General features: G+C 39.9%; 1 protein-coding gene and 1 pseudogene across 2 annotated transcripts; both read right to left on the bottom strand.

The window, feature by feature from the left end:
- Positions 1-2,913: 2,913 nt before the first annotated feature.
- LOC146551111 (UDP-glucuronosyltransferase 2B17 pseudogene) lies at positions 2,914-4,387 on the bottom strand (annotated as a pseudogene).
- A 2,920-nt stretch (positions 4,388-7,307) lies between these two features.
- Positions 7,308-10,750, bottom strand: LOC146551110 (P2Y purinoceptor 1-like). 2 transcript variants are annotated; one of them, XM_085259283.1, is made up of 2 exons: positions 9,816-10,750; positions 7,308-9,720 (listed from the first exon to the last, which is right to left on the bottom strand). In XM_085259283.1, exon 2 carries the CDS (start codon positions 8,994-8,996, stop codon positions 8,034-8,036), a length of 963 nt encoding a protein of 320 aa, XP_085115409.1. In that variant the 5' UTR covers positions 8,997-9,720; positions 9,816-10,750; the 3' UTR covers positions 7,308-8,033. The 2 variants fall into 2 exon arrangements, with proteins under 2 accessions (XP_085115409.1, XP_085115408.1); XM_085259282.1 differs by having other exon boundaries at positions 7,308-10,245; positions 10,721-10,743.
- Positions 10,751-11,310: the final 560 nt, after the last annotated feature.

Here is an 11,310-nt window from a genome sequence, read left to right as displayed (position 1 = left end):
CTGCTTTTGAGGGGCTATCTACTCCCTATACAACAGTGTAACCTTGGTTCACATTGTTGGTGAACCAAGGATACTATGAACACTGATTCTGTTCATAGTATTTTATTATCAGTTCAATACAATTTATATTTTCATAGCACCAAACCTCAACAACACTTACCTCAGGGCATTTCATATGGTAAATTAAAGACCCTTCAGTAATAGAGACTAATTAGAATTTCTAAGGTAAAATTACAGAGGGTGATGGGTTTGGTGGTTTCTCATCTCTGCATTTTGAAGATAATGTGCCTTGACTTCAAACTCCAGCTGACACTGGAGTGGTTTACAGAGGGGTTGGGGTGGCTGTATTTGAGCAGGTAGAGCATCTGTTAATGGGAAGGTTGGTGGTTCATTCCCTGGCTCCTCCATCATTCTATCATCCATTAGAGTGTGAATGGTTGAACAAGACAAGCTGGCCCTCCCTCTGGTTTCACTGATCAGTTTTGACCGGCATGTTAATACACACATGCAGATATTTTTAGAAATGTAGTGTTTATTAAAAACAACAGGCACTAAAATCTCTTTTAGAAACTTAGGCTATGGTCCTACTTACATTTCGGTATTCTGCAAACCTCAGGTGGGTTTGTTTGCATCTGGCTATAAATATTTGTGTTTGTAAGTTGTCTTTGTGCTTTGTCTGTTAATTTTATGTCATTTTTCTGTTATGCAGAAAGCTGAGACTTCCTCAAGTCTTGAGGAACTTTCATTTTCACAAAATACTTACCTAACATCTAATAGGTGCCTGAATTAACCATGAATTAAAATACGAAAATAATTTTTATGAAACATCTATTAACACACTCACTAACTCACTCACTAACACGTAATGGCGTGTTAGTGAGTGAGCATTAAGTGTCACATTAAAATAACCTTCTCCTGTTTTAATCATTGTGGTTATGTTGTCCTGATTTAGGTGTTTATTGTGTTTGGACTTAATGCAATTCAGAATAATGAACTACATGGTCAGAGTTTGTTAAAATGTCTAGTAAGGATGTATATGGGTGTTATGCTACACTGCATGCCTTGCTTTTGCCATGTTTACCTTGTTATTTCCTCTAATTATTAATTAATGACCAGCACAAGTTGGCTATAAGTTAAAGCTCTTGCACAAGCATCAAATCCTTATGTATCAGGTCTGCATTATTTAAGCATGTAGTTTTGCTCTTATACTTACAGCATGAACAACAAGATGTGCATGCAAATGTTTTAAGAAGCGTGTGACACTCAGTTTCTATATATAAATTTACAGTACATTTTCATGTTCAGATTTAAATATCTGCTGGGCACACAGCTCTGTCGTTTCCGTTATTACCGCACCCAACTGCAAAGTATACACAGGATCTAACAAAATCATGACCTAGATCTGCTGTGGATTAGATGCCTGTAGCTTTGTGGAAAAAAAGCTGTGCATAAAAACGTGAAAAGTGAGCACACACAAACTGTTGATCCTCCACTTCTAAACCACAAAAATCGATACACAGATGTAAGAAAGTAGCAGAGTTTCTCATAAACACCTTTATGTTTGAATACTAACACGAGGTGTTCAGGAGAGCAATCAAGTATCCCTCTGTTGTTGCTTCTGTTCTCCTCTTATTTTACCTAGCTTGTCAGGTGAGATAGTATAGAATGAACTTCAAATCATAACAGGTGAGATTGTATTAAATGAGTTACTTACAGTAACGACAAATCAAATTAAATAAAAAAAAAAAACCCCAGGAAGTGGAAGTGAAAACACGTGACAAAACCTACGAAATGATCCACTGACGCCACTGATTTCTGTACATTTTTTCTTATCTAAAGTTATCAGACTCTGCCACTTTTGCAATATTTATCTGTGACTCCGTTGTTTTTACACTAAGAAGCCAAGTGTGTCTCAAAAACAGATGGACACTTTGCTCTATTCAGAGAGTGTGGCAGCTCCAGTCAGGCCTTTTGAGAAAATGAGAGATGCAGAAGAGCACATGACGACGTATCTGTCCCCAGAGACAGCAGCTAGTTGTCAAAAATGCACACGTGCTCACAATGGTTGTTTTCCCTTTTTCAGCTACACTGGCCTCATGACCTTATGACCATGTCCAAAGAGTTAGATTCTTCTGCTCAATATGTACGCACAACAAATGGATGACACTTTAACCAGGAGGTGAGGCTATAAGCTATGAAGGTTTTTAAGAAACAAACTGTTGGTAATACATGTGCTGAGTTTTGTATTATCTTTTAAATTTGTTTGCTTAACTCGGTTTTTTTTTTGGTTTTTTTTTACATGTGAAGGATTTTTATTGTTCTGCTGCACTTCTTTTCAGTGTTGCCATCTTCCCAGAGCTCTGAAATGGCAAACATATGGGCTTAATGTGGGCTACTTTTGACATAACTGAGGTGGTTATTGGAATAACCTATTAAGTTATATTTTTTTCATCCAAACACTGCCTGAAAGCTCAACTTGACCTGAGTTGCTGGTAGTATTGTATGGGCCTGATGATACCTGGCATCTAACATCTGACCTTAAATTTTTTAAGCAATAGGGGAATAGCAACATTTACCAGATTTCCCAGAGTCAATGATGTCAGTCGAGGACAATTATGGCCATAGAAAACTGTAGATGTGGGTCTCAGCAGGATCAAACGTTTATTGTTATCTGGGATTTGACTTTTGAATTTTTAGCAAAAAACAGCCGAACCCCAGTCCACCTGCTGGTTCTGTTCTTTGAAAGTAAGGTAGAAAAATATTGGCCACTCTGAAAATAAAGGTGATGATATGAAACTTTAAATAGAAATAAAAACAAAAAGAAAACAAGAAAATAAAATTAACACGAAAAACTGCTTCTTAGTTTCTTTGTAGCTTTTAATTGTTTTCACACGATAAAGTTTATTATCACATCTATTCATGCTTGGACTTCTTTGTCTTCAACAAAAACGTAATTAGACATGAACAAGAAGCCCAAACGAAGGTAATGATCAGCAAACCAAATACTACAAGGACTGCCATCACATCTAGGCAATGATAGGCATACCAAGGCAGCTTATATGACTCACTGCGTAGATGTGCTGCACCCTTGTGCCTCATGACATGCTCTATCCGGAAAAGTCAACATCCAATTTTGTCACCTCAACTATTTCAGCCACTCCCCGGGCCTTCATATGTAACAAGTTGTCCTGCTGGTCAAAAATGAGAGGAATGCCCAGAACTGGCAAGCCATGGTAGATGGCTTCGTACAGGCCATTGGTGCCCCCATGTGTGACAAAAACCTTGGTTTTAGGGTGGCCTAGTAGATCATTCTGAGGCAGCCATTCAACCAGCATGGTGTTGTTTCCCAGGGTGGCTGGTCTTTTCCCAACATGTCTCCACACAATCTTCTGAGGGAGGCTGGCAAATGCTGAGGCAAAGCTCTCTGTTAACTCAGGTCCAAGGTCACTCAGCAGGGTCCCCAATGTCACGACTATCACCCTATGTTCACCACAACTCTGGACGAATTCCTCAAACTCTGATGGGAGAGGCTTTGAAGGCTTACCTTGAAAGCCTCCGATGTAAACGACGTTGGGCATGGTGGGACGAGGGAACTCAAATGTAAAGTCGACACGCATGAGTCAGAGGTCAGCCTTTTGGACTAGAGACATAAGCTTGACACCTTTTCCAAATGATCACATAGAGGTTGGTAACATGGACTGGCAGCATAGTAGTGAATGTAAGCCATTATGTTGTGATAAAATATATTTCTGATTCTTTGGAAAAAGTCCATTTTGTCAGAGTTATGGGAGAACAATACAGGAACATAGGACAATGGAGTAGGAGCAATAGCATAGTGCGCCTCTCCACTGAAAAACCAGCGTACATTGTAAACCAAGGGAACTCGAAGATAATTTGCGAGTAGCAGTACACCTGGAAATGCAAGATGAGTAAGAAAAAGATCATATCCAGTTTCATTCAGCTCTTTAATCAATGTCTTATTCTCAAAAATCCTGCGAACAAGCTTTGTCACAGTTTGATGGTTTTCATGTACCATTTTAAAAAGGCTGTAAAACTCAACGAATGTCCATAGTGAACTTTTGCTCCGGATCTCAAGTGACGTCTTCAGGAATGAGGTCATGAAGTCTTGCCTTTCTATGTTTTGGGACTGTTCCTGGGTAATTGTGATGGAGGTGTAATAAGACGAGACCTCAGAAATGTACCAGCTGGTGGAGGAACGAATTAAAGTGATTTGCTGACCACGAGAATGAAGAGCCTCCACAAGGACTTTCATGTGAAGCCAGTGGCTTCCATCTACTGGAAATATTAGCACTTTTCCACCATCACACAAGGAAGTCAGAGCTGCTGAAAACAGTACAAAAAATGCCAAGGCTGGACATGACCCCATTTCTGCAGAAGAGACACATTATTGAATTAAATAGATTGAGTTCAATGAGTTCTTGACCTTCAGACGAACAATTCCCCTGTTGTTGAAAATGGTTCTAGTTTAAGCAAACAATTACTCAACTACTTTTCAACAAAACTGGAATATTTATAACGATTTTAATAATTCAATCCAAAATTTACATGGGATACCGTGAGGTGTTTACATGCTTGTGAGTGCTCAGCCCACAGGAAATGCCCTAAGTTTTGGGTGCAGTCTGTACATGAGAGGCCAGAGTGGGAACCCTATACTAGTAGTAGTAGTAGTATAGTGTTAGTGTAATCTCAGATACAGAGGAACTACAGGTTTCGTCCTTGTTGTGGAACACTGAACCAGGTCTTTATGCTCTTAAGGATATTCAAGGGTGTCCGGAATTTTCTCCAACCAGTCTACATGTGTTTTGTGGAATCGGACAAGGGTTTTTAACCAGACCCCTCATAATGCAACACTGGTGGTGCTTCCAGAGCAACCAAATGGCCTGTTGCCGCAAGCCATTTGGTTCCTGTACAACCACTGCAGGGGTTTGGTCCACGTTGCGGGCTGGATGGATTGATGGATGGGTGAGTGGATGGATGGACGAGTGGAATGACGGAACAAAGTTAGTTATAATTTGTATGTCTATACACCCCCCAGGCAATGAAGCATGTGGTGCAATCCAATTAGGCTGTCAGTGGTACTTCAGGTCTCGCAGCCCTTTGCCACACCTTTTGCCAGACAGGAGAAGCCAACCCCCAGGTAACTCAAACAAAGAAAGATGTATTAATATAACATAAAACAGAACTTTGACCTTGCAAGGTTAATATGTGTGCACGCCATATAAACATTGGAAGGTGTGATGGAAAAATGAATACATTTAATAAAGAAACGATATTGAACAATAAATAGAATATTTTAAAGTAGTGACTGTAAATTAAACTAAAGTGAATCAACGGGTGGTGAGGTGTGGAGCTTACCATGTATGGCATGCCATCATATTCACAAACACTTCTTATAATGACTAACTACTCCCGAAATTTTGGAGATGTTGCCTCTTTACAGATAATATAATTACACCATGACGCCTCTGCCTTTATATAGTGGGGCGATCGTGGCTCAAGAGTTGGGAGTTCGCCTTGTAATCGGAAGGTTGCCGGTTCGAGCCCCGGCTCGGACAGTCTCGGTCGTTGTGTCCTTGGGCAAGACACTTCACCCGTTGCCTACTGGTGGTGGTCAGAGGGCCCGGTGGCGCCAGTGTCCGGCAGCCTCGCCTCTGTCAGTGCGCCCCAGGGTGGCTGTGGCTACAATGTAGCTTGCCATCACCAGTGTGTGAATGTGAGTGTGAATGGGTGGATGACTGGATATGTAAAGTGCCTTAGGGACTAGTAAAGCGCTATATAAATACAGGCCATTTACCATAAATGTAACTGCTCCTGAAGGTATTTCATGTTCGAAGTAGAATAAAGGGCCATGCTCCAACTGATGTTTAGCCAGTATTTTAATCTTCTTTTCACCAGCAAACACTGTGAAAAACTATGGTGAAATGATCAATGAAAAACACAGAATCAAATTTACCATCACTAGTGTGCGCTTTCTACTGAACATTCATGAGCAATTGTAGTGCATCACAAACTATCAGTTCATATTAACATATTTTAATCACAGCTGCATTTTTCCACAACTGCACACTTCATTATGCTCAACTACATCTAGGATACAGCCGATACGCTATTGATCGACATGTGGTTTAGTGTTAAACTGAGATAAAGTGCAGCTCAAGTGATAAGGGAGTCATAACAGGACAGTTTCTTCACATATGAGTTGGCTTTATGAATTAAAATAATTTTTTGTGGTTAGGAGTCATCTGCAAAACATTTTATTTGTTTTCGGCATATTTAGAGAATATGTTGTTCAGTATTTATTTTCACCAGAGGCAAAACAATTAAATATTTACCTGCAAAATTTGCATTTAATAGTCTAAAACCTGCCAGCAAATAAGATCAGCTCAACATTAAAGTGAAGGTTTTTTTTTTACTGAAGTACCTATACATTGTTTCCTAGAATGAGGCCAGGGCACATCCTGCCCATCTGTTAAATGAATGTTTCAGTTTACACTGCTGACCACATAGTCTCACTTCTGAGTATTAAATAGGGCACATGTTTTTTGTTTGCAGTGCATACATGTTGCCATTATATCATGTGCTGTATATCAAGTGTATCAAGTAACCAATGCGTTTTGGCTCGTGGCCTTGATCAAGGTCATTTGTTGCTGCACAAAAACAAGCAGAAAGCTCTGCATGTTTTCATGCTGTAGGCAGCAATGAAGCAATTCCCCTTTTTAAAGTGTTAAAGCCTGCATGCTTAGCTGATAAAAGTAAGAAATGGGGAAGTTAAAAGAGCCCGTTATTTGATGGAAACATTGCTCTTCTATACCTTTCTGGGTTGTAATTTCAAAAGTTCAAACACTTTCATGCTTTTCAACACTTTTTTTTATGTTTTGCCAGAGCAAATATGCAATAGAGTACCATGTTCATGGTTGACCAAACTAGTAATTAGGGATTAAGCAAAACTGCCTGTTAGAGTTCTTCTTAAAACTGTGCTGTGCATTATTATTGCAAGTGGAACTAACTATTGGTCTGTGGGTTTTTTTTTTTTACACCCAAACACCCACAAAAGTACAACAAATGTATCTATATCAGCAGTCACTACATCATCAGTAATGACAGCAAGCATTCTGAGGAGGATTACTAATCACACAAATGTAAATGTAAAGAAAGGGATTAAAATTTTCATGATGCCACGCTTGCTTTGAAGTGTTAAAATCAAACGGACAGAAACCCTGCAGAGCATTATGTTCCCCCACCCTGACAGTAACAATCATTTCATTACTCCAACACAACAGGGCATAACAAGTGCAGGTTTATCTAAATTATCCATTTATTTTTAACATGTTTAACATGTTCTAAACACAGATATGTGACCACTAATTCCAACACATAATGAAAAGAATGCAGTGTTTAAAGAATGAAAAACAATGTAATGTACAATGCAGTCAGTTTTTGAAGGTGTCAGTGTCACAGTTGTGCAATGACTGCTGCTTCTCTGTGGCTTGTACCGCACGCACTCAGCAACAGCCATAAAAAAACATTTGATAAGAGCACGGAAGCGGTCTGTGAGCCAGCAATTAAAAATACAGTAAATATGAAATCAATTTTAATAGTATGCCAGTGTTCTCTCCTGATCTATTCTTAAAGTAAAAGTTCTCAGTGTAAGGTGTTTAAATAACACAAATTTCAAAGACTAAATTACATTTATTTTAGAAAAATAATATCATTAGCAACTGGTTGTTGATACTGACTCCGTCAAAATGAGTGAGGCTTATTCAGAGCAATTACAATCATGCATACAAAATAAAGACAATGTGTTTTAAACCAAAAGAGAAAATGTGTTCCACTGGCTTTCAGTTATTCACAATATACAAGACAACAGAACAAAAAGAGATAAAAGTATTTATATATATTTATATAGTAACTTGTGCCCAAACTGTTGTTGCAGGAAAAGAGAACAATAATTAACTGGATGAAGCACAGTATAATAAACAAACTCAAAGTGAATCATCTGTGCTAAACTCCTGTTAAACATCTGCATTTTGTGCCACTGGTACACTGCTGAACTCTGACACAAAGATCTGACGAAAATGATGAAGCATCTGTCTGATTTGAGCAGGAATATCCATGACATGGAGGTAAACCAGGGGGTTCAAAACACTATTCAGACACACAAGACCACGACTGAGCTGATGAGCACTAAAGACTCCCTTATCCCATTTTGGATGCATCCTGTGATTTGACAAAACTCTTGAATAAAGGCTGAGGTTCTTAAAAATATGGTAGGGGATGTAACAAACTGAAAAGAGCAAAATCAAAATGAACATCAACTTTAAGCTTCTTTGTTTCACCACCTTATCAATGGTATTAATGCGGCAGAGAACAAGAGTCACATGTCCATAGGAGCCAAGTAAGATAAGGAGTGGCATAACAAACCCAGTGAGTGTCCAGCCCACACTGTATTTTAGGTAATCCTCCACATACTCTGTAGATGTGGTATGGTAGCATTTTTCAGTTTTATTTGGTGAGTTTTTGGGGAAGAACATATCTGGAAAACTTTGAACACTCACCAACAGCCAAACCAAAACTGAAATAGCCACAGAGTTAGTCACAGTTATTCTTCCCATCACTTTCATTGGATGGACAATAGCCAGGTACCTGTACACACTTATACAGGTGAGGAATCCAATGCTGCCGTATAAATTCAAGTTGAAGCAGAATCTTGTGATCTTGCAGAAGGCATCTCCAAATATCCATTTACTGTCCATAAAGTAGTACGCTGACAAAAATGGGAGTGATGGCAGGAACAAAAAATTGGCAATTCCAAGGTTCAGAAGAAACACGTTAATGTGTCCAAGAATTTTCCATTTCTGCAGTAGAGACTTTAGTCCCCATACATTAGCTCCAAGACCAATGATGAAGCCAGTGGTGTAAATAGCAGGCAGAGTTGTATACTCATAGACTGAACGAGTCCAGTGAGTTGTATTCATTCTGTCTCCTAAGAAGACAATACATTAAAACTCTTCAGTGGCAGAGGTGGTTTTTGAGGGGCAGAGAAGGTATGACCTATTTGTTGAAAGAAAACTTCCTGTTTGACACATTTCAGTCATCTCAAAATCCTATTTGACATCTCAGAGTAACGCCTCATGCACAGATTCACACATGCGTATAATCTCTATGTAGGCTGTTTCCTTGTTTGTGCATAAAAAAGGAAGTGCCAAAAAAAAAAAAAAGATATACCCTTTTGGTTAAAATTCAAGAAAAGGGGATTTCTAAAAATAGGTGCTCTGCTAAAAATGTTGTTTGAAATTCTTTATGGTGTAAACCCACAGTCTATATCCACATGTTATTTTGTAAAAGGTTAGCAGTCAGTATTAATGTATATAACTAACAGGAAGAGAGACAAGTGAGCGAATTTAGCAGACAAAGGGCAGGTGCAGGTTAGCTGTACTGAATGCGTGGGTGGGCAGTTTTATGGCTGAAAAGAAAGGTAAAAATTTCCCTTCAGTTACGGTTTTGAATGTGAAAGTGGAAGTCTTAGTCTGTGTCATGATCCTTGGTTCACACACAGTGGTGACTCAAAAGCAGACTCAATACAAAATTCACAGGAATTATATACAAATGTATTTCTTTGACAAAAATGAACAGGAACAACAAAGGGAATGATAATATAACTCAAGCCGAGGAAACCAGAAACTGAAATGCCCTGGGAAGCTGCAACAGAAAGGGGAACAATTACCTGAGTGCAGGAAAGTGGTGAGTTAACAACTAAACATGAGTTAGAATATGGGTTACAATCAGAGTCAGACCGTGGGGCTCGGAGGGGAAGGTGTCCATGTGAGAAAGTCCGAGGAGGGAGAAATGGAGGCTCAGGGAGTTCCCTTACATGCAAAACAGGCAGGAGGACTGGCAGGAGAGGTCTTCAAATGCTGGACTTGACAAAGGGTTGTGGTGACCGGTTTAACTTGCGAGACATGGAACGTTGGATGTACGAGCAGCAGGATGTTCTTAGCATCTAACTAGACCTTCTGCCCAGGCCAATATTCAGGGGCTGGGGTGCAGCATAGTGTGCGTGTCGCTTCTTGGTCTTCTTGGTCATTTATAAAATCCCGAAGCTCGTCATTGACCAAGGTTTTGGAAAACCGCAGGGGAGTTAGTTAAGCCAAACAGCAGGACCATATACTTAAAGTGCCTCAGTGGAGTTTTATAGGCAGTCTTCCACTCATCCCCCTCATGTATCTGAACAAGGTGATAGGTGTTCCATAGATACAACTTAGTAAGAGTGGTAGGCACTTGAAGAGACTCAAAAACAGAATTGATTAGGCAGTGGGTATTTGTTCTTTATGGTAATCAATACAAGGTTGCATGCAGCGACTTTTTCCCCACAAAGAAGAGACCTGCAGCGGCCCAATCAATGTGATGATTATGTTTCTGTAACCACAGATAACCAAGAATAAGTGGGGTGTCAGGACAGTGAAGAGTGAAGAAGGGAATTAATTCATTATGGTTTACGGAGGTGATTAATTTTTACTGGTGCAGTCTGATGAGGAATGGAAGAGGTTCTAACGGCGTGAGTGTTATGTGAAGGCTGTGTGCAGGCAGGAAAAGGACCCAAAGTGCAGACTCACGACAGGCAAAAGTGCACTCCAAAACTCAGCTTTTATTGCTGGATGACAAAACGTAACAAAAACCCAAAAATGCAAAATAAACTTACACACGCAGGCAGACAGAACACACAGCATGAATGAGGGTGGATAAGGGTAGATCACGACATGGACACAGAGAAACACAGGGCTTAAATCCACAGAGGGTGCAATCAGGGAATGGGAAACACCGCTGGTATCAACTTAGGCCTAACGAGACAAAGGAAGCACAACCAGACACATTAACATGAGACACGGACTTTCAAAGTAAAACAGGAAACATAACACAGACTGAACTTACAGACACAGACTCACAGGCAGGCACTGCAACAGAGGGAACAGAGACGTAAACCATAAGACAGAACTCTAACAAAGAAACCAAAGACTAGAAATGATAAATAATATAATAAACTCAAAACTCAACGACCCAGGTATCCTAACAGTGAGTGGCAATTTTAACTCTCTTGCTAGCTTAACGTCCATTAAATTTTGCTCCACTCCATTGAAGGTCTTATTGGTGGTCACTATGGCAACAGTTAATATCAATCGGGGGTCTCGCTGAACTTAAAGCACTCCCCACCTGTATTCCTGGGCCTACCAGTGGGCTGGTTCGTTTAGGCAAACCGGGCAGCCCCCGATGCAGTGTCCTGGCTTCCCGCAG

The sequence above is a fragment of the Mchenga conophoros genome, linkage group LG20 (assembly GCF_057382185.1).
Source record: "Mchenga conophoros isolate Kocher_MC1m ecotype Shallow Benthic linkage group LG20, M_conophoros_male_GT1.1, whole genome shotgun sequence".
NCBI classification, from domain to species: Eukaryota; Metazoa; Chordata; class Actinopteri; order Cichliformes; family Cichlidae; genus Mchenga; species Mchenga conophoros.
This window is presented reverse-complemented; position numbering and strand designations above follow the sequence as displayed.

Bases quoted from the DNA above. Each gene is read 5' to 3' on its own strand.
- LOC146551110 (XM_085259283.1), bottom strand. From the start codon at position 8,996: ATGAATACAACTCACTGGACTCGTTCAGTCTATGAGTATACAACTCTG.